Source organism: Desarmillaria tabescens, assembly GCF_030435595.1.
Source record: "Desarmillaria tabescens strain CCBAS 213 chromosome Unknown EV420scaffold_9, whole genome shotgun sequence".
NCBI classification, from domain to species: Eukaryota; Fungi; Basidiomycota; class Agaricomycetes; order Agaricales; family Physalacriaceae; genus Desarmillaria; species Desarmillaria tabescens.
In genome coordinates this window covers 654375-679222 of record NW_026848308.1, presented here as the reverse complement: position 1 = coordinate 679222, position 24848 = coordinate 654375, and the positions used below count along the sequence as shown (strand labels likewise).

The following is a 24848-nucleotide window of genomic DNA, read 5'->3' as shown; positions in this document are numbered from 1 at the left end:
TAGATATCAATCGATCAGATTAAGCAGTGTCTGTACAGAGAATCTAAGTGTGGAAGCCGGGGACCAGAGGGCGATCCAAGGATCCATTGAAATCTATTATCTTAAGTTCGATGAGATTTGAGTCCGAGATTTCGAGACAATCACACGTCACTGTGACATGTGTTACTTCGGGTACTTCCGACCACGTTCTCTTCCGCTCCGCTCCGGTTTCGGTCCGCTTGTAGCCGATTATCCTCTGTCTTCAACGTCCATCAAGTCGCTGGACACTCTTTGCTACTCTACACCAACCAAGTGAGTTGATAGGAATGTCAGCCTCTTCGGTCTAGAAATAAAACTCTAACTTCCCAGGCTGCTCTGAATTAAATGCAAATTAAATGATTCCTAAATGACAGAAACTGGATAACTTGAAAGCAGAAGCATATACCGTTAAATGCATTATTAGTCATCATTTGGCCACAGGTGTCGTCGAGGCACACTATTCATTCTTTCAAAACTACGTTTGATGCTGCTGCATTGTCGCCTCTTGTTTGTCCACGCTACGTGAGTTGAACACAGACTCCGATGAACACCATTTAATATTATCAGTCAGGTTCATAACCTCCGGGTTTTCCGTCTTCCGAGAATCGCGTACGCGACTTCTGCAAAGATTTCTACTGTGACAGAAGAAGCAGGCGAGTTCTGAAAAACAGTCATTCCATTGCTATACCCTGAGCATGTGTTCGCATTCCAGCTTTCAGACAGAGGCTTCTTACTTGATTTGCCTTGGCATCCCGCATCAATACTTTCGTGGCCGGGCGTTAGAAGCGCACCACTGTTCACATGGTACACTTCCTGGGCCCTGGCTAAAAGTGGACTATCCTTTTTACAGAGTATCTATTGTCGTGGCCATTTGTCTTGCAAGTATAAAATGTAGGATTCACAATTGATATGCTCCAGGAGCCTTCTCACAATGTTCCTCTTCTTCAAGCTCTGGTCGACCCTCGCTGTTCTCCGCTCATTCGTTGATGCATCTCCACTGCAAATCGCATCCCCTCGGCAAAGTCAAGACGAAATAAGCACAATGGACACCCTGGAAATTGAGGGATTCAAACCGTACACGTATTACGCAGGTGCAGCCTATTGCAACCCGTCAACTACGTTGTCCTGGACTTGCGGTAGTAAGTAGCTTTCACGATTACTTTCCATGTGCTTGTCAAGTATCTTTCCCCAGGTAACTGCGAGGCGAATCCTAAATTCCAGCCTGTAGCGTCGGGGGGGTGACGGCGCCACAGTGCAATACTGGTATGTCGGTTACGACGCCGATATCGACACCATCATTGTGGGCCACCAAGGAACTGATATAGCTAAACTGTCTGTATTGTTTTCACATACGCGTTTATCACTCTAGACTAAAAACGGCATCTTCCACAGGTTGCCCGTAGTCACCGACGTTGTTTTCCTTTTGTCCCCGCTCGATGCTACTCTCTTTCCTAACGTCAGCTCCGGTGTCCTGGTTCACAGCGGTTTCAAGCAGGCTCACGCCAAGTGAGTGTTTGTCTTTAACAAAACTCGGTTCCGATTTCAGAGCTAAAAATATCTAGCACGGCGACAGTCGTTCTCGCGGCCGTGACGAAAGCCATGTCGACTTATTCGACGAATACTATTACCGTCGTTGGACATTCCCTCGGAGCTGCAATCGCCCTACTCGATGGTGTTTTTCTTCACTTGCAGCTTCCGTCAGCATCTGTATCCGTAAAGGGCTACGGAATGCCTCGAGTGGGTATTTTTACTTGTGTTCGTGACATGCATCTTCACGGGTGATATACAGGTGGGAAACCCGCAATTTGCGGATTACGTTGATCAGCATCTGCCTGTCTCTCACGTTAACAATAAGTGCGTTACTCTGCTCAATCGTTCTGTCGCGGAGCCCTCAGCTAATGATACATTAGGAAGGACTTCGTTCCAATTCTTCCTGGTAAGTGACTGGTAAATTCGAAAAATGTAATGGCGGACTCAAATGTCTCAGAACGATTCTTGGGCTTCGCACATTGTTCCGGAGAGAAGCATATTAATGACTCCAGCGTGTGGATAAACTGTCCAGGTAAAAAAAAAGTACAAGTTATTCGCATCAGAAAGCTGACTCGGCGACAGGCCAAGACAATGAGAGCAATCAGTGCGTCGTCGGCGAAGTCCCTACCATATTGTTAGGCAATGCCGGTGATCATGACGGTACGTTTTTTGCATGTAGTCTTCGTCTTGAACTTAATCTGTCCTCTAGGTCCTTACGACGGGGTCATGATAGGATGTTGACGCGAACAATGTCGGTTGCGCTTATTGTTATTTAAATATAAGACGGATTTAAACCATGATCTCATTGCTTGATTGCCGATGTTCTCCTTTCACGCGGCTGTCAGTCCTAACAAGGATTTCCTTTTCATCTTCCTCATTCCGGGTATTTTGATGTGCGTTTTGCTTCACAAACTAGACCAGGGTGGAGGATCCGCGCAAGCGGGTCACGACTCGTAATCGATACCCGTATCTCAGTGACCTTATTCGGAACAATCTGATCGTCGGAAGCTGTATGTGGAGCCTTTTCCTCACGAAGTTCAATGGTGACCCTTGCATCCTAAAGGACATTGCTGAAATGATGCGTCACACCCTGACTATCCTCCAATGAAGTGCTCTTGGCTGTCATAGGTCTTTTCGAAGTAGACTCCATAACAACTACTCATATGCTCGCGATGAATTTCGCTCCTAACTCACTTTACTATATCATGACAAGGCTAATTCTTCTCGATAGTAGGGGCCATATGCGCTGTCTCCTCGAATCCGGATGTAATCTATAAGCATTTCCTCTCCTTTCGATTTACTGCTCAGTAAGTGTTAAGGTTCGAGAATTCATGTACTTTCGCCTTCTGTCGGTTGCTGTCACTCCGTAGACATCTTCACATTCGTTGCTTGCCAAGTTCCGGCTCTTCTCCCGATCACTGCGGGAGCTATATTCAAATTTACAGAGACCGGCACTACACATAACAGCAGCAGTGTTCGTGGCCCACGGCACTGATGCTACACTATGTCAAACCACGAACCGTTCGTCCTTCATGCAAGTTCTGTTTCGTAAGCTACATTCACATTTCTGCTACAGTGACCCATCACTCTAGGAAGTCCTAAACGAAGAAAGAAACCGAAAAAAACCTAGACTGGAATGCAGGGAATCATCAACATTCAAACTCCACCTGGTTGCAGCAAGTAGTAGGTGATAAGGTACGACGGCTTCGTTGGCAGTCGAATATCTCTTTCGGTGTTACGCCGATGGTTGAAAACAGCTCATAAATCGGGGTGTACAGCAGTCTGGACGTTATCTCCGGCACGAAGACATTATGGGATATATGTTCTCAGCTATCACTCCTTGAGTTGTGAAGAGCCGGAATTTAGGTCCAAAGTCCGGCCTAGTTCATTTCAGCCCAGCCCAGAAGATCTTGGCCTTGTGGTAAGGTTTCCTCAAAGCTCGACTATGGACTTTAACCCGCACAAACCTGCCTGCTCGGCCCGGGCATTCTACAGCACTATGTTCAAAAATGCAATGAAAACACAGCCCCCCGGTCTTTTCACACCGGACTAAAGGTCTCTTCAACGGTATAAAACTGATTGATGTGAGTCGTGTATCGCTATGGCAGAACAACCCCAGACTGAGATCTTTTCTGTCCCAAGATGTCGAACAACACTCGTAACGAACACCATTCTCATATCCCTCTTCTTGAACACCGTCATCGTTATCTCGAGCATCGCTCTTCCCAATTATGGTCCCCTCGCTCTCTGGTTTAACACAAGCACCGCCGTCCTGACATACATTCATCACTTCGCGGTCCTTTACCTTGATAGGAAATACCGGCATACGCCCAAGAAATCTCCTGTGGTGTCCACCTTATGGTGCATCATAATCCTGTTCCTCATCGGGGCGTCATGGCTGGTCGCCATCACATTCGACCTTCTCTTCGGATTGAAATACTTTCAGCGGCCGGCGGTGCAGGCGTTCGGATATGTCGTGGGGTTCCTTTCGACACTTGTGGAAGCGGGGCTCATCTTCTTCTTGGGATGTACATGTATTTCGGAGAGAAAGCATGCCCAACCGGAGTATGAAGGGGCTTGAGATGTCTCCATCCAACGAACGCTGGTGAGTGAGCACAATTTCGCCGGCACTATTCCAAATTGAAGTAAATTTTTAGGTGGAGGTTGACCATGGCGAAGTAAAATTCCCCTGTGATATGATGATTAGACGAAAATTCTACGACGACTTCTCTCAATAATGAGGCTATCATACTGATTCTAATAGAATCTTACCGCATATACACGCTATTCTTATTAGGGAGGTGTACCCTCTTCGCCATTGTAGCTATGATCCTGAAAGGAATAACATTCATAGTGCGACGACGACTACTACTACTATTACCTAGTCAGGGATCAGGAGTAGGCTTGAAACACTTGACGCTTAGACAACCATCCCACTAAGTTGGACATTAAGCTTAACACGAAGCAATTTAGACGTACCAGTACTGTCATAGACTTAAATTTCCTTGTTATGTTCAAAGATATGCAGGAAAGCGAAGACATGAGCATATTGGAGCGATAAGTAACGGAACTCAAAGTTGGCATCGAAGATTCAGAGTATCTGGAAGAATAAAACCACGCTCCTCCGTCCTTTACGCTAGTGACCATTTCGATGAGCTACATTCATATTTTTATTCTTCTGCTACAACAGTCCATCGCTCTGTGAAGTCTCGGATTAGAACAGGTACCGGGACCGGAGCGCAGGGAATCTTGAATATCAAACACTACCTAGTTGCTGTCCTGGTTGTAGTGAGTACTACTAGGTGATGAGGTGTATCTGTTTGTTAGATCTAATAGCTGTTTTCAGCGCTATTTAGATGATTGAAAAATAGCCCATAATTCAAGGTATACAACAGCCTGGGCGTTATCTCCGGTTACTTTAGGCTTGTATCACGACGACATGAGGGGATATATATTCCCACCTGCTACACTTAGCACTCGACCTAGCCCGGCCTAGCTTGGTCCAGAAAAGTCCGGCCAAACAATGGGGCTTGCTCAAGTCTCGGGTTCTAAGCTTTGAGCTTGAGTTGAGCTTAAGTCTGCTACCCCGGCCCGGCCGGACGGTCGCAGTGGTACTTATATTTTAAAATACGGGTCTTTAGCGTTCTCACACCGGAGTGAAAGCCCCTTCAATGGTATAAAACGGGTTGGCGCAGGTCGTGCCTTGACAGCTATGGCAGAAAAACCGCAGACTGAGATATTATCCACCCCAGGATATCGTACAACACTCACAACAATCGTTCCCATATCCCTTCTCCTGAACTCCCTCATTGTTCTCTTGAACGTGACCCTTCCCGATTATGTTGCAAATACTCTTTGGATTTGCCAAAGTGCCTCCGTTCTCACATATACTCATCACTACACCGTCCTTTTACTCGACAGCAAATACCAGCTTTCGTCGAAGCAATTTCCGGTGATGACTACTTTATGGTACATCATAACCCTGTTCCTCCTCTGGATGATATGGCTGGCCGCCATCACATTCACGTTTTTTGTCGTCTTAGGATACACTGGCTGGCATTGGCTGTCGGGGGTGCAGGGGTTCGGATACATCGCAGAGCTGATGTTGACAGTCATCGAAGCAAATATCATCTTCTTCATGGGGTATGCATGCTTCTGGGAGAGAAAACATGCCAAGAAGGTGTATGACGAGACCCAATTGCAGGATGGTTTACATCTGATGAATACTAGCGAGTGGTCATACTTCTGTCGGTATTATTCAACTGAATTAAGGGAACCTTTTAGATGGAGGTTGACTGTGCCAGCATGAAACTCGTCCGTGGCACTATGATTAGACGAAATTCTATACAACTTCTCTCAATAATAACGTGATACTGATTGTTAAAATCCTTAACAGGTATACGCGACTATTCTCATTAGAGAAGGGTACCCTCGTCGCCATTGTAGCTATAGTTTTGGAAACAATAACGCTCGGTGTATTCAGAGCTCAAGAGTCAACTTGAAAAAGAGTATGCCATTCCTCTGGCGCATCATAAACTCTCTATACTTTCGGCATCGCTTGAGACAGTGTCACTTCATTTCTAAGCGGGTGTACATTGGTGGCAGCCGATCCTTAACTCTTCGATATCAATCATCCACCTTTCATGAATATTATCCGCTCAGGCTCGAGCTCCGCTTCCGTCGGCACTGGGCATCAAGTTTTAAGATATACATGGTGATATACCGGGTGCTAGTCTGCATCGCAAAGCGTCAGATCTCTACTGTGTGACGGTTTGCATGTGGACAATTTGTGAGGTGCATCAGGGACTGGTCACTGGTCCGACACGAGAAATGCGGGAGTCCTATGCTAACGAAATCCATCTACAGCTTCAGATTAATCTTTACTCGTCCATAGCAACCCGAGAACATAAAGATTGCATCTCGAATCACAGACCATCGGTCGGCCGTTGAAGCATATATGGAAGGCTGAGACAATAGCACGAAGCTTCAAGCAAATGCCGATGTACTAGTACCTGCACAGACTTCAAATCGAACACAGCGAAGCGAGGGCATGAGCAGATCAAAGCGACCTGAATAAGTGAATGAAACTCGAAGTCGGCATCGGAGTATCCAGAAGATAACGGCTGAACCACGGAAGAAAGATTGAGTAATGTGTGACTTCCGTTTGAAAAAATTCTCCAATTTTGCCTTGAAATATAGCCAAGACAAGCGTCTGGACTTGGGCTTAGTTGGTTGCGACAAGCAAGGCCACGTGGAACAGACTAGATGAAGGAGATCATCAGACCTGGCGTAACCTGATCGATCATTTCCGAGTCCAAGATTAGCCTAATCGGGATTACGTTTGGACCTCTTTCTTTTGCACCGCTTCGTGGACGCTGGTGCAACATTGTCGGTCACCTTCCAAACAACGGATGCATTTCAGCGTCAAATTACTCTGACTGTCATCTATAATTCACTCAAGAAATGCACTAACCGACACGGGCTCCACATACCGACCAAGTCTTTTAGACTGGCGAACGACTGGCTTGCTACGAGTCCTAATGCTTCATAGTTCTTAGAATGTAACCGTGCACGGGCATATGGCCTATCGGCGAGTTTTCCGCACTGTAGAAAGCTTTTGACAAGATAAGCTGCCGAAATTTTTACCGTGTAGAGGTCCTGGTAACGGGCATGTCTGCCCTTGCCGACTGTCCTTGCGTCCGGATTTTCCCCGACAATTCATTGACAAGAGAACGCACATAAGTATCCGAGGGCTATATAAAGTCTGTACTTTGGCTAGGTCGACCCCAGCGTCTCTGAATTCTACTTCAACATGCAACTACTGCTTGCTTTGTCTGTCGCCTCTCTAGCGGGCCTTTCCATGGCTTGTGATGCGTATACTGGTGGTCTCCCGACCGCCACCGGTACAGTGTCCAGTAAAGCTGTCATCAAGGTCGCTGCAGGCGAGGTCTTCGATGGTGGCTGGAAGAAGTACGACCGTGGAAGCGGTGCTTGCAAGTACGCATTTTTACTTCCATATAAAGATTGTCATTGAACATTGGCTATCATAGCGGCCAATCCGAAGGAGGTATACGCATCGTCTCAGGCTTATGATTAGCTGCTGAACTAGTGCCCATCACAGATTACACAGATGCAGGTATATTTGCTTTTTTATGATTTCAAATAGCACTATACTGATGCCTATAAGAGTTTTCTACCTTCACGAGGGTGCCACCTTACAGAACGTCATAATTGGCGCTAACCAGGCCGAAGGTGTTCGTGAGTCATTTTTGGTTTCCTTCCAGGCGCTCTCTCAATGGCTTCTTGCACCAGACTGTACTGGATGTGCGTTTTTCCCTGGTATATATATTCTCGGGTTGGTCTAAGCTGCTCTAGACTGTACCTTGAAATTCGTTTGGGTGAGTTACCATCCTGAGTTCCAAGGGCTTCTGTTAATGTCGTCATGTAGTTCGAGGACGTCTGCGGTATGTGTATATTATTGAGCACCAGAAGTCACTGATAATTCACGTCGCTCCTTTAGAGGATGCTATCACCATCGTACGTATACCTAACTTCGATAGAGGCCATCTAGTAACACATTCTATCCTCTATAGAAAAATGACGAGGCCGGTGACTATACTAACATCATCGGTGGTGGTGCGTACCACGCCGACGACAAGGTTATTCAACACAATGGTTGCGGTACCGTTAATGTACGATCGTCATTTTCTTCCTAGTTCTTGAGCTTACCGTTTCCTTAAAGATCATCAACTTTTTCGTCAGTGGTAAGTGCCTCTTTCCGGCATTAAGCTTTACTTCCTCACGTCCGCTTTAGACTACGGAAAGGTGATTGATTGTCTCGTTTTTCATTACTTCTTCACTGATACCTTGATTAGTTGTACCGATCTTGCGGCAACGTATGTTTCACGCTAATTTCTTGCTATTGCTTTTTGCTCACATCTTGTTGAAGTGCAAGAGTCAGTGCAAACGTAACGTGTATATCTCCGGTGTTTACGCCGAGGACGGTAAGAGTCAATTACACTGATATGCTATTTTTTTTACTCACGGTTAATAGGCGGAACTCTCGCTGGAATCAACTCCAACTACGGCGTACGTCCATATTTCTCTGTCATTTTCATGATCTGATGCTTACTGTTCTTAAATACCAGGATACGGCTACCATCGTTGACTCCTGCTAGTGCGTTGTACCCATTTATATGTCCTTCCTTCCTAACTCATGATAACCACAGTGACACAAAGCACCCTTGTACGCTTTACGACGGGTGTGCTGGAGGGTAAGCGTCGTCTTTCTCCTTCTAGTAATTCTCTATTCATAATATCATACAGCTGCGAACCCGATGTTGTCGGCTACTGCAGTGGCTAAGTCCCTGCCTAACTCTATCCATCGAATGTTTCATGACTTTCTTGGTCCAAGCTCCGTAAGACTTCACTTACATCATTTGGTTGCTTCTGGGAGGCCTAATGGCATGATTCGTAGGCTACGTTATCCATTCTTTCAATGAAACGTATTTGCTTGTCTTCATTCTGTCAGAAATAAGTTTGCGCACATTTCGAGTCGGATATTAAGATCTTGGTTTGGAAACTTTTCATTAGCTTTGACCTTTCCGTTCCACAAATAGGGAGAGTCCAAAATTGTACCGTACCTCGACATAACACCGCTAACGGACCAGGTTTGTACATTCGGGGCAATAAATTGGATGCGGGAGTCGCAACTTTAAGAAGTGAAGGAATACAAAGGTTTCAATTTCATTTACTAGTTCCTTAACGAAGATACAGCGGCAGTTGCCGGGTCTGCGGTTCTTCCCTTTTTTACGAAGACATGGTGGACTGTATCTATTTCGCTGAGTTCATGGTATGTATACATCACGTCTCGAAGAAGAGAATAGAATCTTTCACTTCGTACCATACTGACTGTCCGATAGGGAGACGTCCCGGATTAAAAGATGTCCCAGCAGCCATCACAGAGCTACCGCCGCGGGTTCGCCAATCGCCATTTAACTTCTCCTTATTCTGTGGAAAGAACCGGGGAACAGGACTCGCAATGAGTATGACGTGTACCTCGCAAGAATGCGAAGATGATACCATGCACTGCCACTGAAAAGAGAAGACTCGGAACCGGCTTTCCCCGGGTACAAACAAAACCTTCAAAACCACAGCTGGGTGGCGACTATTTTGCGCGGGTCAAAATAGAATCAAAATCCTTGGCACCCCCCCTAATAAGGAAATACTGAAGGATTTTGACCGATGCAAAATCCCAAAAGTGCGTTTTGATGTCATTTTGACTCGTGAAAAATAGCCGTCACCCAGCTGTGAACGATATATCAGATCTTGCTTCCACTCTCAACGCCTCTGCGACGGACCCTGTTAGAATCGCGGGGCCGTTCTCAAACGAAGTGAGTGGCAAAATGGGTTTACATCTGTGGCATACACGACATGGGGACTAACTACGAAATATCTAGCCTTATATACTACAAAATCCCCTCGGAAATAAGCCAACACGTAAGTAAATCGATACGAGAATCCAACGGCGATTAACTGTCTTCGCCATGAGAAGCTCGCATATCTCACAGACCCGTGTTCGGGACAAGTTCTTCCCGAATCCGCAAAATTTTCATGCATCGCCTGATCCTGAAACACTTGATGGTATTAAAGACTACAAAGAATATCAAGGCTCCTAAGTCCTTTAAGAGAGTGGATCAATCGAGCGTGTGGGGAAGGAGTACTACCGTGAAAACTGAAAGCTTTGGTTAGTAAGTGATCAATATGTATACTGCGGGATGATTTTTCTTAGTGGAGCCACAATAATAACTATAGTACCGGTCTTTCGTCCTGAAGACTACTTTAGCGTGATTGACTTCTGCTTATCTTTGAATTGCCCCCCACCATGCAATCTGTCATTCCCGACTAATACCGGCACCTGAACTTAGGATGACTCGCGGTTTTTATCTTCATCATATGTGCGCCTTACAGATCTCCGGACAATAACAATGATAACAACGACATCTTTATCTTTAAGCAACCCCGCGCGCATGCGGCATACCCAAATGGGTTCCCAGTGCAGTATATAACCTGCACCGTAGAGGATAGCGACCTTCAACAAGCACCATCTGGAAGAAGTCAGATTGCCATGGCTTCGTCTGCTATCACTCATGCAAATTTCTTCATACAGTCCCGAAGACTTTGATTTTGTCCGTCTGTTATTTACAATCTTACCAGTACGTGTTTTGTCAAGGTGCTATTGCTTCACTGGCTTACGCGTTCGGTTTTCTTAGCTCGATTGTTAACTTGCAGTGTTCGTCAATAGTCACTACCACATCAGATGCTCAGCATCGACTGATCCTAATCTTACAGAGCTCGAAGCATTGGAAGGAGGAAGCCCGTGATATCCTGAAGTTTTTCATGGATCATTTTGACACTACAGACTTGCCATCCGTTTCGGATCCCGTATTTGAGGCCCTCGCATTCAAAGAGGCCGAGCGCCGTGAATATCCTATCGGCGAGCTGAAGCCCTACTTTATGCTCGGCGTCAATTCTACCGTTTCCGCATACCACTACCTTGGTGACATGGGCATCAAGATATACGCTACCTTCTTCCACATGTTCATGTTGTATCTCGACGATCTCTATCCCCGTGATGCCAATTTCCAGAAGGGCATCAATGAATTCACCAAGGTAGATATCATATTAGTTCATAGCTTTCGACGCATACTGATTCTTTTACCAACTACTAGCGCTTCACATCCTCAGAGACACAACCAATCGAAATCCTGAACCACTTCGCTGACCTCCTTACTGAAGCGTACCAAACCTTTGGCAAGGTCACAGGCGACCTCGTCGTCAACACCGCCCTCAAATACCTTAGCAGTTTGATTTTGGAAGTTGAGAGCAAGAATGAGCCCGTAAGCCTTCGTTTTACTTGTACCGTTCAGCTCATTTACGGTGTTACCCAGACGCATCAAGTCGAAGAATATGCCTTGTATCTTCGCCAATTAAGCGGATTCGGTGAAGACGCCGCCATATTCGTTTTCCCTAGAACGCTTTCCTACAACTTGTATATCCAAGCTCTTCCCTGCATACGTGATTTCATCAATTTCGGGAACGACGTTCTATCGTTCTACAAGGAGGAATGCGCCGGCGAGACACATAATCTCATATCACTCCTGGCTAAAGCCCGGGAGGAGCCGAAGACTAGGACTCTCCGTTATCTAGCAGAGCAGTGCATCAAGGCGTATGATAGGGGTTTGTATATGCTGGCGCCGCATGAAGAAGCTCGCAAGGCGTTCGAAGATTTTGGGAGAGGATATTTAGCCTACCATCTGGGTACAGAGAGATATCAACTTAGCGAGCTAAACTAGTCTTATACACTCCCTCTATGCAGTTAACTTAAACCATGTATGTGTGTTCATAGGACTACGCTTTCTCTATCCACAGATCAGCTCGGCAGCGCGGTATGTATGGATGGCAAGCGGCCGGAAAGTAACTTGAAGCTAGATTACCCCTTGAGCTCAGGCAAGCTACAACGACGTAAAGCCCCAGCAGAAACACGCAATAGTAGGATGAGAATGAGACAGGTGCCACCGAGGCAGCCGGGGGGAAAGCCAGACAGTGAGAGAGGAAGGAGATAGGGAAGACGGCAAGCAGCGGGTGGACCGAAATTAAAGCTCCTCCCGAAACGTGTAAATTACCGGTAAGCGTACTTCTTAGCGGCAAGAGCTCGGCGGCCGGAGATTCAATGTTTGAGATCATCAGCCGGACGCCAAATCCCAAAGGTTTACCTCCCTTGTTTCCTTTCAGCCATGGAAACCTTATTCTGTGGCATCTATAATCCCGCCACGTCCAAACAGTATCAGCCTATCGTTCCCGTCCAGTTATCGATCAGACCAAAGATACTTTATGTTAGTAATGCAATAGAAACCGTTTTTGTGTGCGTCTCAGACTCGCCAAAGTTCAAGCGGGTTGGCAAATGGGACCAGGATAGCATCCAACTCTGGAAAGTACGTGCTTGTTCTTATACCGTCAAAATTCTAGCTCAACTTTGCTTCGTTAGTTGAATGAACCGATGGCCGTCTCTGATTGGAAGAATAATCGTAACCCACTCGTTGGCCCTATCGAGAACTGTGTAACCCATTTGCCAATGTCAGCCAAGCTTTTTATGACCAGCACAAACGACGCTGGTGACGCTTTTCTTGATTTCGTTGTCGTTCTTGAGCCACCAGAGTCCGAAAAGAGCCTGGATGAAATCCATGTCCTGATACCTCGTAGTATGTGTCGGTGCTGCTATGCCTGCAGGCTGTTGTTTCACTTTAAGCTAGATTTCCAAGATACGCTTTCCGAAGTTCTCAGTGGACCAACGCCTTCCCAGCAGGCCAAGTCGACGGAGTACAAACGTCACCAAACGAAACCAAGACCTATATTTGATGGCCGTTACGACACTGAGAACCCTCGGGATACTGAAGGTCTACTTATTGCTCTATACCATCCTGTCTTCGCCCAATTCAGGATGGAGTTCGCCAATGTGGATCTTCCAGTGCCTCAAAGTGTTTTACGCTCAACGTTGAAGGTCGTTGAGGCGTCCTCGGCTATTTATTCAGGCGCCAGGAAGGAAGAACCTTGTTCTTCACCTCTCAGCTGCCATCGGTCACTCCCTCGAGCGTCTTGTCAATATCGATGGTACCGAGCCTGATGGTACCATTGTACATCGACCTGCGCGTGCAGTAGAAGGAGAGAACGTGGCCCTTGCACTGGGCGTGATCAACGATGAGATAGGAACGGGAGGGTCCGACCCCTCCATTCTGTGTGGTCTGTCTGTCCGCCACTTTTGGGCGCAAAAAAATGTAAATTTGAATATTATCCGTTATGTCCAAGATAATCGTTCTTTTGCTAGCGCACTAATTACAGAAATGCAACCTGCTGCCCTACTCTTATCCTCGCAGTTGCAGGCCCTTGGATGGCTGTCTTCGGCGCCGTCTTTACCGACAAGTTGATCATCGAACCATTGACAGATCTCATTAGGGTCGTCAACCTTCGTCTGAACAGCCCACATTATGGACGAATAGCCCGGCTCTTTCACGTCTTCGGCAACTGTCTTACCTCGTTGGCAAAATACTGGGATACACTGGCCATACCTTCTATACCTGTATCCTCGATGGAACACCCTCACTACTTCCCTCATGTCAACAGCTATACCTTGAACAACTCGACTACCTCGTTTCGATATCTCCGCCCGATAGATCCACAAGATACCCTTTGTGTCACGTTTCTCGCAGAAACAGCAGACCCTTCCCCCACTCACATTGTTGTCAAGTTCGTGGAGCAGTATGGGGGTGAAGCACATCAACTTCTCGCTGATGCCGATTTGGCCCCGAAGCTCCTCTATCATGGCCCTCTTGATTCGTCCGCCGGCGCACCTTCATACGGTAGTCTCCGCATGGTGGTGATGGAAGAGGTGGAAGGTACCAACGCGTTTGTTCGATACCAAGGTCGAAAAGCACCGGAATCATTTGTCGCCTCGATACGCGAGGCTGTACACAAACTGCATGAACACGGGTTTGTATTCGGTGACTTGCGGCGCCAGAATATCATGGTCACACGAGATGATAAAGTCAAGTTGATTGATTTTGATTGGGCTGGTAAGGAAGGTGAGGCAGAGTACCCGATGCAGCTGTCTGAAAAAATACAATGGGCGCCGGGGGTGGGGGCAATGGAGAAGGTGTATAAGGTTCATGATATCTCTATGATTGACAAACTGTATAATCATGATGGGTAGCTGAGATGTGCAAATTGGACAAATGTTTTTTTCCTGCTTTATTCACTTTTACAAGTTGAAACGAGACTGATCATTCGCTCTCGAGAGGTTCCTTGCACGTTCAAGGGCGATCACTCTCTTCATCGACGCGTCTAATTCACTCTCTGGAATTTGCCGCGAGAACACTCCAGAAACGAGAGCCGAAGATGTCACAGATACGTGTCCGTGCCATGAGTAAAGTATCTTTACAGCCGGTATTCAGCAGACTTGTCTGACGGTTACGATACACAGCCCTATTCAGAAGTGTTGGATGTCTTCCGCATCCAAGTCGTCATCAAAGCTGTGCTTTGGAACAACTGGTGGGTAAAGGTACATCAAGAGTTCTAGGCAATAAATGGAGGCACGCCATGTTGTTATATCTTCAGTGTTGATATGACACGAGCACGTGTCACGTCACTGGCGAGGCTGACAGCTGGTGCGTGTTATCTGTGTTATCTTAAGTCGCGTCAGCAGGCACCTAAGTGGACCCGAATCTGGTGCGAATGATAAAGACTCTCTTTCTTACTCCCACCATGTCGTCGATGCCAATGCTGAGACGCACTGCAACGTGGCTATCTCGCGGTTGGTAGGCTTTCCAGGTATCACGTCTAGAACCATAGCTGATGTCTGCGCTCCTTGTATCTGAAGAACATTGTTTCAGTTAATAATGCATGAAGGAGAAAAGTTGTCCATCGTAACCGGCGACTCCATCAAAAGTCCGTCGTTTTGGCCGCGGTCTACTTCGAAGGCATATGGAACGTGTCACGGGTTACATATTAACGAGTACCGCCTGATGAAGCCAACTATGAGCATGGACGAGCGATGACAACGATATTTGCCAACCGCACACAATATTCAAGAAAAGCTTCTCGTCTCATCTTGGTCTCATCAGTGCGCGGTACCGTACCACGGGTCATTGTGAATGGTTCGAATTTCAATCTTAGTATTTGACTATTGAATGTTAACATCGCAACAGTGGACCCTGGACTGGCGTATGGCCTACGCCACAGGCTTCAGCTGCAGCTCACGAGATCGATGTTCTCATCTTTCATCCACCCCATGGCCAACCCTCACGCAGCAGAAGCTCCAACGGCACATGGAGTACTGTATCAAGAATAGAGTCCCGGGCCGTACATGCGATCAAAGTCCGTGGGGTAAGATCGGCTTGACACAAAATCCGTTCTCACTTTATCTTTTCATACGCTGAAAAGCCTCTCGGACGTCTTCATCATGCGACTTGTAAAAGATTCGGAAGACTTTCTTATTGACAACCGGCGATTCATGTGTAGGATCGACCTGAAACAAAGCTTTAAACTCATTTCCCGGTCGGCATTTCAAATTTCGCTGTATACAAAATTTTTGGGATTTTTCCATGCGAGCGCTCGGCGGACGCCCGGTCCAGTTCTTGGTCCAGTACTATACCTTACGTAGGATATAAACGGGAGGTCTGTTTGATAAGCTTCCTCCATCCTCCTTCCCCCTTCACAATTCGTGATGGACCCCTCCAAAGAAAAGTCAGGCCAGACGAGCACCAAAGCCGTCCCGGCTTTCTATGATCCCAGTCAAGAGAGTATATGGACTCGACTGGGACTCAACTGGGAGAGTTTCAAGCGTGCACCAGGTGTTACTGGGTGAGGTTCTCTGTCTCTTCTCCCGGTCGTGTTCTAATACGGCTCTTTTTTGAAATCTTCTTCCTCTAGTGGACAAGTCGTCGCTGGAGGACACAATGTTGGTGAACTCGAGGATATCCAGGCTGATATGCCGATGCTGCAACCCAAAATGAAAAAGCGACATTTAAACATGATCGCCGTTGGCGGAAGTATCGGTACCGGTCTTTTCGTTGCTTCTGGTGCAGCTCTACACAACGGTGGTCCCGCTGGAGTCATCATCTCATACATCATCATCGGCGCCATGTTGGTCAATGTCACTCAAGTGCGTCCCTTCTTTCCTGATGGTTGCTTCTATCGATGACATCACATTAGGCTCTCGGTGAAATGGCCATCCTGTATCCCGTCTCCGGTGGTTTTTACACCCTTGCCGATCGGTTCCTTGATCCTTCATTTGCGTTCGCCATGGGTTGGAACTACTGTTTCCAATGGTTTGCTGCTCTGCCTCTGGAAATCACCGTTGCCGGGACCACGGTACAATACTGGACCGACAAAGTTCCCATCGCGGCTTGGATTACAGTATTTTGGGCTGTCATCAGTACGTCTGAATCTCTACGTCACTTCTCCTTTGGTTCTGACGATGCGCAGTCATCATTTCTATCTTTGGAACACTTGGTTACGCAGAAGAGGAATTCTGGTCATCATGTTTAAAACTTTTGGTGGTGGTCATGTTCATATTCCTTGGAATGTGGGTTTGCACTTCTCTTTTTGTCAATTGTGACTCTTGCTAATTGTAATGATAACAGAATATGTATTTGTGGTGGCGGTCCACAGAGCGGAGAGTTTGGTTCTTATGTGGGCGGCAAGTATTGGCACGATCCGGGAGCATTTGCGAATGGCTTCAAGGGCGTATGCGCTGTTTTTGTGACTGGTGGGTTGCTTTGACGGTCCGAGCTCTAGCATACGCTGACATGTTTCCTTCCTTTAGCTGCGTTTTCATTCTGTATGCCTGCCGATATCTTTCTGTATCTAAACTTCTGACGCGTCAAATAGCTGGAACAGAGCTCGTTGGTCTCGCTGCCTCGGAGACCGCCGATCCGAGAGGAACTATGCCTGGTATGTCCCTTCGATATATTAATTCATGGAGAGGAAATTGAAGCGCGTTCTCAGGTGCCGTCAAGGGAACGTTCTGGCGTGTTGTATGTTCTTGGTAGTCTCACTAGCGCCCATCTCACAGCTATCTGCAGACCATTATCTACATAACTTCTCTGACAATCATCGGCTTGATGGTTCCTTGGAATGACGACCGACTTCTCGGAGGTAGCGGCGCGTCAGCTTCGCCTTTCGTCATTGCTTTGGACCGGGCTAATATTAATGGGCTCAATCGTGAGTTTTGTTTATACCCTGTTGTCATGTCCGTCTTTGACACCGCTAGATCTTGTTAATGCTACAATCTGTGTTTCCGTGCTCTCTATTGGTCTATCAAGTATATACGGTGCTTCTCGTACCCTAACAGCCTTGGCTGAAAACGGATACGCTCCTCGTATTTTCACTTACGGTATGGCATCATTCATTCCGTTTTCGAACGTCTTAGAGCCCTGATTCTGCGCGCATAGTGGACAAGTCGAGTCGACCTTTGGTCTCCGTGTTGAGTGTCCTGGTCTTTGCATCCATTGCATATGTCAACGTCGCCGCTGCTGGTGACACAGTTTGTGTGTATTCATTGCATCCTGTCGTTTTATTCTTGCTGACCCACACTCGCAGTTACTTGGCTACAAGCTATTTCGGGCCTTTCGACGCTCTTTACATGGCTCTCTATATGCCTTTGCCAGTATGTAATCCACCTGTCGTGCCCATGGAGGTATCGTTAATTCGCATGAACCTATAGCATAAGGTTTAGACACGCATGGGTACTCCAGGGACACTCTGTTGAGGAACTACCGTATCAAGCCATGGGCGGTGTATACGGGTCTTGGCTCGGCGTCGTTTTGATCATCCTAGTCCTAATAGCACAATTTTACGTCGTGAGTACCGACCCTGTCAGTGAACCGCCGCCATATGCTCACATGGCTCCCACAGGCTCTTTTCCCTGTTGGAGAAGAACTCCACGGCGCTGCCGCTGGCCAAGCCTTCTTCGGTGCGCTCTCTTGCTCGCATTGTCGGCGTTCTTTTTCTCACTCTCATTTCAGAGGCATACCTAGCTGCTCCGGTCTTACTCCTGTTCTATATCATCGGTTACTTGTGGAAACGCGAGCTTCCCAGGCGGGCTAGTGAGATTGATCTAGACGTACGTGTTGCCGTTTCGCGAGTGGATGTTTTCTGATTATAGCTTTCGCAGTCCGGACGCAAATCGTGGCTTACGGTGGAAGAGATGAGGGCTTACCGTGCGGAGCGCGCTAATGCCCCCACCCATATAAAACTCTGGCGTATGCTATTCTCGAATTAAGGGTGCTATATATAAATTGGAAACATTGTATAACTGACCCTTTTCCGATCAACGAAGTCGGATGGGTGTATCATCGATAGCCGTACTCATGATGAGGCTGAGCGCGTGTTACTATTGTATATTCGTAGCAATGTCTATATAATACACTGGTAGTCATCTGAATCATGACGACCAAACGGGGTCATGAAGGTTGAAAAGGTACGCGCCCCAATCATCCAGCCTAGATGCATGATATTCGTTAAGAGCAACAGCAAGATGTTCAAGAAAAAACTCACTCCAATGTGTCGGGAATACGACTCCATATATCAACCATCGCATTGTCCATCCACTGGAACGCCAGATCGGACATTGGAGGTATAGTCGGCTGGTCCACGGAATATGAATGGCCATTGGCGTCATCCTGTCCATCGAACCAGGTATGTCCACCAAGCGGAGGTTGATGTGGCTGTGAATGCTGGCCTTCTGCGATCCATGTCGTAGACAAAGAAAGGTCATTTGAACTGCCGACGTGCGGGATAGAATTATTAGTAGTAAATAGACCGAAGTCAACACCATCAGCGAAACCTCCATCCCACGCGTCAGCAGATAATGGAATAGAATCAGGCACTGGCACATCTCCCACGGACGCGAGTTTATGGAGGACATTCCTAAGTGTGCTCATCAACACGCGTCGTGCTAACTTAAGAGTGATCATATACCAAAGAGAGCTGCCAAAAACCCATCTTTCATGTAGTCAGTATCTGATGATATCTTGGAGGCCACCATACGTACCTGGTACTGAGGTGCTCAAGCACCTTCATGCAGTTGTGTACGTTGTCAATATCATCAGACACATCGAAGGAATGGTCAAAGTATTTCAGGTACCAGATGTTGAAAAGGAGGACGACTCCCACATCGAACGCTACGAACTATCAAGTACTAGTCAGAAGGCGAGTAGAAGAGGAAAACGATTGACACTCTTACGCCGGATACTGGATAAACATACCCGCGAACGCGTTGGGTATCGACGATACGGGAGCATGAGCGGGCGGCGTTGGTGCATATATGAAGTGAATGTATGTGAAGCGGGACCGCATCGACGGAGGCAGCAATGAACGGTCGGTGTATCAAGATTCTTAGCTGAAAATAAAGAACGTATAGTAAAGCAGACTGGTTGAAGTGGATAGGATTTTCTCGGTTCGGATTCCATCTGACTGAAAATACAAATGCTCAGGATCGCCAAGTTCAAAAAATTTGGATGAAGCCTTACGATGCTCGGGTATGGAATCAAACCAACTATCAAGCGACGCATCTAGCTCCGCGGCAATCTGCCGATCCCAATCCTTGCGAAGAAAACCGAAAGATAGTTTGGATTTTTTCATCAAATACTGTGATTTACGGCGCATCAGCGTTTGCAAAAAAAAAAGCAAAAGAGACCTAAATACGCACAAGGGTCCGTAGACAGCTTTGTAAAAGATTACTCAGGCGTAAAGCAGTGTTGAAATATGAGATATCGGACGGCTGGCCCAAGGGCTGCTTGAATGCCTCTTCCGGATTAGCATGTATCCAGTATTGATCATCGCACTCCACTGGAAGCTCGACATCAATTCTAATGCTCCAAATAAGCATCTTGGCAACATAGAACGAAGAAAAACAAAAGTACTCTTCCTCGTTAAGGGCGCATGGTCGGCCCAAATGGGAACTAACCACTCGGTCGATAAACATAAGACACCTAGACAAAATATGGTGAGCCACTGTGTTCAAGATAACCACATCCACCTACCAGAATGCACGTTTCCACAACTCGCCTTCCACCGTGTTAGGGGAATCAGTCGCCGCCCTTTGATGAATGCCAACATCTTGAGCTATCCGAAGGCCGATACCTGCAATTGTCCAGCATAGGCAAGGAGCCGACGAGCCCAGCATGAACTGCGCGAAAAGCTGATGGAGTATATCTTTAGCCAGTTTCTATTGATCGAGTAATTCGCTTGCTCACACAGATGAACTGCAAATTATACAACGTCGCCGTACCTCGGATCGATAATTTGAAAGTGGACACTACTTGATGAACCCACTTCCAACCACTTGATTGTGCAGAATGCTGCCCATCGAACAAAACGCGCGGGTCATCCGAGTACCTTGATGCCACCGCACATACGAATATCACCACATCCGCGAATTTTTGATCTTTCAAGTGCAGCTTCTCCGCAATAGAGTTCTCGAAAGTCGGTCTGTGCAAAAGAGGCAAGACGATATTGACTCGCTCGAAATACAAACCGATCAGGGATCGCATCAAGTCGTCCTCCGGAAAGGTATACACCTCATCGTATATCTCGTTCTGAAGGGTAACTCGATGATCTGGTAGGTTCGAATCCCAAAACTCTGGTCTCCTCTGACGCAGGAAAGGTGGAGGTCCACGTGTATTGCCTGAGTATTCGTGTTTTAGATTCATCGCTTTCCCGACCAACTGTGCATTGCTGGATTTTCCGAAAAATTGATATTCCGGGATAAGATCTTTGTACCGTTCAATCATTTGCTCCAGCTGTGTGCGATCCGGGTCTTCCAAATACTTTGTCTCGATCTCAGCTGTGATATCGTCGTCGGAATCGGAGCCTTTAGCCCACCGCTTCAGTCTGGTTCCACGTGTAAAACGTGAGTCAGATTCGCCGTCTGGCAACATCTGCGTCATGGTGATAGTGGGGTTCAAAATAGTTTCCGGGCCCGAAAGAAATAAGTGTTTACTTACTTGGAGTAAAAACTTCTCCATATTCTGGACTTTCCTCTCCAAATCCTCGACATATCTGTTCGCCAGTATTTAGCGCCGAATTGGCACGGCAAATACAATTACAAACGTCTCTGAGTATCCGTTCTACTTTGAGCCGCTTCAGTGATTGTAATGTTGGTTAGACTGGTGATCCTGACCTGGGTTCCGTCGATGTACGCGCAGTCCAACTTGAATGCGGTACAGTTTGAGCATCGTTTCCCAGGCATGGCCATCCCGTCACCTAGTCTCCACGAACCCGAATCAGCGTGTGATGCGAATAATATTATAAGGCGATGGAATATCATACATTTGACTGGTTACCAAGTGAATTTGGAGCTGAAGCAGCAGTTTGACGGTCACGACGTACCTTTCTTGTGGCGACAGTTATCACAAGCCTTCTGTGTTCTCCTTCTCTTCTTCAAGTCGCGTTTGTAGAGTAAAATTTCTTCATTTGACGACATGGGGAGAGGAACTAGAGTATTCTGCAACTGAACAGGTCAAAGTATTAGTCGTTGCCGATTGTATTACGCATGGGTGCGACGGTCGCTTTTCAATTCCAAGCGGTGACGTACAATCTGTTTGTCATGTCGTATTCGCCGTGAATCCCGGAAAAGAAATCTCTACGGCGATGCTTGTCAGTGTCAGGTAGAGGGAGTGACTTTCTTAGAGAAAAATCAGACAGTTGGTCCGAATCGGACCGCTAAAAAGGTTCGAAAATTACATTCATGGTATCATGTTCATCGTACCATTTGCGTTTAGTTTGCAATTGGACCGACGCTGATGGTGATTGATAATGACGGTCGATATGAGTCTTGTAGTTTTGGGTGCAAAGCAGGTTTGAAATGTATCTGCGGGTAAGTATACAGTGGAAGTGTTGATACATATATACCTAGTTGAACAGTTTTATGTCACCATGGGCGACGGCAGTCTCTGCGGATTCGACGTCGCACTCTCCTTTATCAGCCTGATCCTTTCCTTCGATTCCTGATAGTCCTCCATCTGTTGCTGCGCCCTCGACTTCTTGGTGCTTTCAGCGGCATTCTTTATCGATCTTCTCTTCTTCGGCGTCTCCTCCCCGTCATCGTCCTCTCTTTCCCTCTTCCTGTTCGGATCCACACGCTTCACGAATTCCATCATGTGCTTCCCGACCTCTGCATTCAACTTCATCGAATTCTTGAAAACTGCTCTGGTATCGTTCCTCATTTCCGCGACCAGGTCAGAGAGATCGCGTCCGTCCGATACGGCGTTAGCCAGCACGCCGATGTACACCACCTCAACTGGTGATACCTTCTCCTTACCCTTATCCGGTACGCTCACTTCCGCCATGCGCACAAGGGTCTCCTCCATCTTGGTCCGAAACGCGTCTGACACTTCTTCCTCCGATTTCAACCACTTGGTAAGCCGAGCCGGCTCGAGGACAACGCTGTTTATCTTGGGGTACTTCGTCAGTGCATGGGCCAATGTGACAAAGCAGCGGAAGTCAGTAGCCCGGGATCGGTCAAAAGGTATATTATCAAGTGGATGAGTGGCAAGTAGTTCCCGAATGATCTGAACACGCGGACCGCTGATAGCTTGAAGTTTCTCTGGATGAGAAGAGTGAGCGTCTTGATATATGGAATTCGAAGAACGCACCAGCAGCAGTCAGCGCCACGCCTAGCTGAACGCGTTGGAAGATGTCACGTTCACCTTCATCCGTCAAGTCTGAATACTCCACGCAAACAATTTGTTTATTCGCAAAGAGGCGCCGGAGTGCTTCGGGAAGAATGTTCTTTTGCTTTCGGAGAACGCCTGGGTGATCCCTGTACCAATACTTCCGGGCTGTGTCGCTAGGTAATATCAGTAGCCGCGGGGGGAAAGACGCCACTAATTGAACGCACTGGTCTCGGTCTACAGGACATTGATGGTATACCAGTCAGCGGTAACAGAGAGGATATGCTGAGTAGTTCTTACGTGGTATCTAATTGAGTACCAGTGAGTTTAGAAGGGGAAGAGACCAAACAAAGAACATTTACGAGACCCTCCATGAACCTGCAAGGACAACATGTGGCTGTAAGTCCAGTATTTACAGCAGAATTTGGAGTAGCTGTACGCACCGATGGATCGAAGTCAACCGTTGCTTTCCGTCAATACACGTCCTCGTCTCGGTCCCATCCTCATATAGATTCACCGCTAACCTACAACATCAGCGCCTGAACGAGAAGGCCACAAACAAACCGCACCAAAGATAACAGGAGGAATATAGAAATTTCGCAAAATAGAATCTATGAGGCCTGTTTGTTTGCTCTCTGTCCACACATCACCTAGTATAGTTTGTAAATGGTGGGCAAGTTAAGCGTCGAGAAGAAGGCGTACCACGTTGATACTCAGGATCAAGATCAATGTCATTGCTGATAATCTGTTCGTAGAGAGCCTGCGCAGTGTAGGTCGTCGCTCGAGGTACTTTGAGCGCGTTGGATAAACGGTACTCTTCAGATTCCTTCTTTGCCCGCTTGGAAGTCGACTTGGACGATGACGCCACGGGATTTTCGTCGCCTGATTCTAATTCGTAGTCCTCGTCGTCGGAAGGCATGTTGTGTGTCGATAGAGATGACGGTGAGAAGTTGCCACAGCTTACAAGACAGCCTGCAAGTTGCCGCTCTTGCTTGAAGTTGGATCACGTGGTGTTACCGGCCTCAGGTCCGGGATCCGGTCACGGGTGGCTTTCCACGGCAAGAATCAATAAAGACGTCTTTCTTACCGTTCTCTTTCATTTTGACGTGTTCCACTCTTCAGCATGGTACTTAAGGAATACATACGGAAATTGAGTCTCAGTATGCGTACGCTGGGGCCTCACGAGTTCGAGAATTCCGGCACTCACCAAATACACAGATGTTGTCGCTGATTCCAATCTGGCAGCACTATTGACTGGTACCTGACAACCGTTGGATCAGCTTCGGTTAATTGGCCTGAGTAGACCTGGACCAATCACAGATGATGAACTTGATGGTCCCTTCAAGAAAATCTACTAGTAATCAATGATAATCTGACATGAATTGGACATGGATGCGGGGGAGATCAAATTTTGATCTTCCATATTACTGTGAGTCCCGCCTCATAATTAGATGTTCTGTTTGATATGGAATGCAATGTTGCGTCAGCGATCTCTCCATGCCTATGCTTCGTGCATACATGCTTGCAATGGTACCGTATGATTCCAATGTTTCGTCACCCTGCTAATTATTGACCAGAGCCATTTCGGTGTGCACGAAGCTCAGTATATCTACCATCTCTAAGTTCCGAGTCAACTTCAACCTTAGATTATCTTATTAAAATCCTCCGGATTGTTTTTCCCTGCGGTCCTGCGGACTATGACGAAGCTGGCAGGCCACAAACAGAGACCCCTTTGGAACTGGTCTAGGCCGTCAACCCAGGGCGTGGACCTGGTTCTAAGGGCACTGCGGGAATCTTAGGTCTTAAGTCAGACCCTCCAGGATGCATGATTCTTACCCAAGAGATACCCTTCCTTTCTTTTCGCGCCATATGTGATAGCTTTCTGATTTAGTACCTTTCTGATATTATAACATTCCACAGGGTGTCCTCCGGATATAAGAAACAACGGCTAACACCTAACGGATTTTTGGTTCTGAAGTCGGAGAACGGGTAACTAACGCATGCACGCGACATGCTACCTCGAAGTTTATGGGCCATCATGCATTCACTATACTCTTTCCGGCTGGTGAG

General features: G+C 47.0%; 9 protein-coding genes across 9 annotated transcripts; 7 read left to right on the top strand and 2 right to left on the bottom strand.

Annotated features, from left to right (window-relative positions):
* Positions 1-949: 949 nt before the first annotated feature.
* On the top strand, positions 950-2541 carry EV420DRAFT_1734751 (lipase; the record flags this gene model as incomplete). The annotated part of the gene is made up of 9 exons (XM_060479990.1): positions 950-1157; positions 1272-1350; positions 1411-1524; positions 1581-1755; positions 1808-1872; positions 1929-1954; positions 2006-2080; positions 2131-2208; positions 2258-2541. The coding sequence occupies 9 exons, from the start codon at positions 950-952 to the stop codon at positions 2287-2289; spliced, it is 852 nt and encodes a 283-aa protein (XP_060334032.1). The 3' UTR covers positions 2290-2541.
* Positions 2542-3645: 1104 nt separating this feature from the next.
* Positions 3646-4311, top strand: EV420DRAFT_1186010 (uncharacterized protein). The gene is made up of 2 exons (XM_060466262.1): positions 3646-4153; positions 4206-4311. Exon 1 carries the CDS (start codon positions 3650-3652, stop codon positions 4127-4129), a length of 480 nt encoding a protein of 159 aa, XP_060334031.1. The 5' UTR covers positions 3646-3649; the 3' UTR covers positions 4130-4153; positions 4206-4311.
* A 1041-nt stretch (positions 4312-5352) lies between these two features.
* EV420DRAFT_1524628 (uncharacterized protein) lies at positions 5353-6122 on the top strand. Its single transcript, XM_060472349.1, has 2 exons — positions 5353-5777; positions 5833-6122. Exons 1-2 carry the CDS (start codon positions 5504-5506, stop codon positions 5841-5843), a joined length of 285 nt encoding a protein of 94 aa, XP_060334030.1. The 5' UTR covers positions 5353-5503; the 3' UTR covers positions 5844-6122.
* A 1006-nt stretch (positions 6123-7128) lies between these two features.
* EV420DRAFT_1524625 (polysaccharide lyase family 3 protein) lies at positions 7129-9025 on the top strand. The gene is made up of 17 exons (XM_060472348.1): positions 7129-7545; positions 7599-7615; positions 7670-7684; positions 7738-7806; positions 7861-7872; positions 7924-7946; positions 7997-8012; positions 8069-8085; positions 8142-8240; positions 8291-8312; positions 8363-8373; positions 8424-8444; positions 8498-8552; positions 8603-8637; positions 8697-8725; positions 8778-8822; positions 8875-9025. The coding sequence occupies exons 1-17, from the start codon at positions 7361-7363 to the stop codon at positions 8909-8911; spliced, it is 708 nt and encodes a 235-aa protein (XP_060334029.1). The 5' UTR covers positions 7129-7360; the 3' UTR covers positions 8912-9025.
* A 1874-nt stretch (positions 9026-10899) lies between these two features.
* Positions 10900-12188, top strand: EV420DRAFT_1761644 (isoprenoid synthase domain-containing protein). The gene is made up of 3 exons (XM_060480672.1): positions 10900-11220; positions 11280-11447; positions 11499-12188. Exons 1-3 carry the CDS (start codon positions 10948-10950, stop codon positions 11901-11903), a joined length of 846 nt encoding a protein of 281 aa, XP_060334028.1. The 5' UTR covers positions 10900-10947; the 3' UTR covers positions 11904-12188.
* Positions 12189-12294: 106 nt separating this feature from the next.
* On the top strand, positions 12295-14334 carry EV420DRAFT_1628054 (uncharacterized protein). The gene is made up of 6 exons (XM_060476054.1): positions 12295-12443; positions 12495-12542; positions 12596-12809; positions 12861-13108; positions 13140-13382; positions 13433-14334. Exons 1-6 carry the CDS (start codon positions 12345-12347, stop codon positions 14312-14314), a joined length of 1734 nt encoding a protein of 577 aa, XP_060334027.1. The 5' UTR covers positions 12295-12344; the 3' UTR covers positions 14315-14334.
* A 1040-nt stretch (positions 14335-15374) lies between these two features.
* On the top strand, positions 15375-18559 carry EV420DRAFT_1761642 (amino-acid permease inda1). Its single transcript, XM_060480671.1, has 16 exons — positions 15375-15963; positions 16033-16264; positions 16315-16537; positions 16588-16687; positions 16746-16870; positions 16928-16942; positions 16993-17055; positions 17110-17138; positions 17187-17325; positions 17375-17497; positions 17556-17651; positions 17704-17770; positions 17828-17963; positions 18019-18076; positions 18129-18226; positions 18278-18559. The coding sequence occupies exons 1-16, from the start codon at positions 15827-15829 to the stop codon at positions 18383-18385; spliced, it is 1749 nt and encodes a 582-aa protein (XP_060334026.1). The 5' UTR covers positions 15375-15826; the 3' UTR covers positions 18386-18559.
* Positions 18560-18974: 415 nt separating this feature from the next.
* Positions 18975-21544, bottom strand: EV420DRAFT_1216981 (fungal-specific transcription factor domain-containing protein; the record flags this gene model as incomplete). Its single annotated transcript, XM_060466420.1, has 10 exons — positions 18975-19041; positions 19148-19293; positions 19349-19578; positions 19635-19752; positions 19814-19973; positions 20028-20096; positions 20148-20305; positions 20361-21165; positions 21213-21369; positions 21496-21544. Coding segments are annotated over 10 exons (1959 nt in total), but the record flags the coding sequence as incomplete, so codon positions are not given.
* Positions 21545-21825: 281 nt separating this feature from the next.
* Positions 21826-23760, bottom strand: EV420DRAFT_1185626 (uncharacterized protein). Its single transcript, XM_060466261.1, has 8 exons — positions 23481-23760; positions 23348-23428; positions 23222-23297; positions 23141-23156; positions 23079-23085; positions 23006-23015; positions 22761-22954; positions 21826-22711 (listed from the first exon to the last, which is right to left on the bottom strand). The coding sequence occupies exons 1-8, from the start codon at positions 23695-23697 to the stop codon at positions 22032-22034; spliced, it is 1281 nt and encodes a 426-aa protein (XP_060334024.1). The 5' UTR covers positions 23698-23760; the 3' UTR covers positions 21826-22031.
* Between the last annotated feature and the right edge of the window lie 1088 nt (positions 23761-24848).

Bases quoted from the DNA above. Each gene is read 5' to 3' on its own strand.
- EV420DRAFT_1628054 (XM_060476054.1), top strand. From the start codon at position 12,345: ATGGAAACCTTATTCTGTGGCATCTATAATCCCGCCACGTCCAAACAG. The intron at 12,444-12,494 runs GTTAGTAATGCA...GACTCGCCAAAG, and splicing joins TCAGACCAAAGATACTTTAT to TTCAAGCGGGTTGGCAAATG. The intron at 13,383-13,432 runs GTAAATTTGAAT...TTCTTTTGCTAG, and splicing joins ACTTTTGGGCGCAAAAAAAT to CGCACTAATTACAGAAATGC.
- EV420DRAFT_1524625 (XM_060472348.1), top strand. From the start codon at position 7,361: ATGCAACTACTGCTTGCTTTGTCTGTCGCCTCTCTAGCGGGCCTTTCC. The intron at 8,445-8,497 runs GTATGTTTCACG...ATCTTGTTGAAG, and splicing joins TGTACCGATCTTGCGGCAAC to TGCAAGAGTCAGTGCAAACG. The intron at 8,823-8,874 runs GTAAGCGTCGTC...AATATCATACAG, and splicing joins TACGACGGGTGTGCTGGAGG to CTGCGAACCCGATGTTGTCG.
- EV420DRAFT_1524628 (XM_060472349.1), top strand. From the start codon at position 5,504: ATGACTACTTTATGGTACATCATAACCCTGTTCCTCCTCTGGATGATA.
- EV420DRAFT_1185626 (XM_060466261.1), bottom strand. From the start codon at position 23,697: ATGCCTTCCGACGACGAGGACTACGAATTAGAATCAGGCGACGAAAAT. The intron at 23,298-23,347 runs GTGCGGTTTGTT...GTTGTAGGTTAG, and splicing joins TATTCCTCCTGTTATCTTTG to CGGTGAATCTATATGAGGAT. The intron at 22,712-22,760 runs GTGCGTTCTTCG...CTTCTCATCCAG, and splicing joins CGTGGCGCTGACTGCTGCTG to AGAAACTTCAAGCTATCAGC.
- EV420DRAFT_1761642 (XM_060480671.1), top strand. From the start codon at position 15,827: ATGGACCCCTCCAAAGAAAAGTCAGGCCAGACGAGCACCAAAGCCGTC. The intron at 15,964-16,032 runs GTGAGGTTCTCT...TTCTTCCTCTAG, and splicing joins CGTGCACCAGGTGTTACTGG to TGGACAAGTCGTCGCTGGAG. The intron at 17,964-18,018 runs GTGAGTACCGAC...TGGCTCCCACAG, and splicing joins TAATAGCACAATTTTACGTC to GCTCTTTTCCCTGTTGGAGA.
- EV420DRAFT_1186010 (XM_060466262.1), top strand. From the start codon at position 3,650: ATGGCAGAACAACCCCAGACTGAGATCTTTTCTGTCCCAAGATGTCGA.
- EV420DRAFT_1761644 (XM_060480672.1), top strand. From the start codon at position 10,948: ATGGATCATTTTGACACTACAGACTTGCCATCCGTTTCGGATCCCGTA. The intron at 11,221-11,279 runs GTAGATATCATA...ACCAACTACTAG, and splicing joins GCATCAATGAATTCACCAAG to CGCTTCACATCCTCAGAGAC. The intron at 11,448-11,498 runs GTAAGCCTTCGT...GGTGTTACCCAG, and splicing joins TTGAGAGCAAGAATGAGCCC to ACGCATCAAGTCGAAGAATA.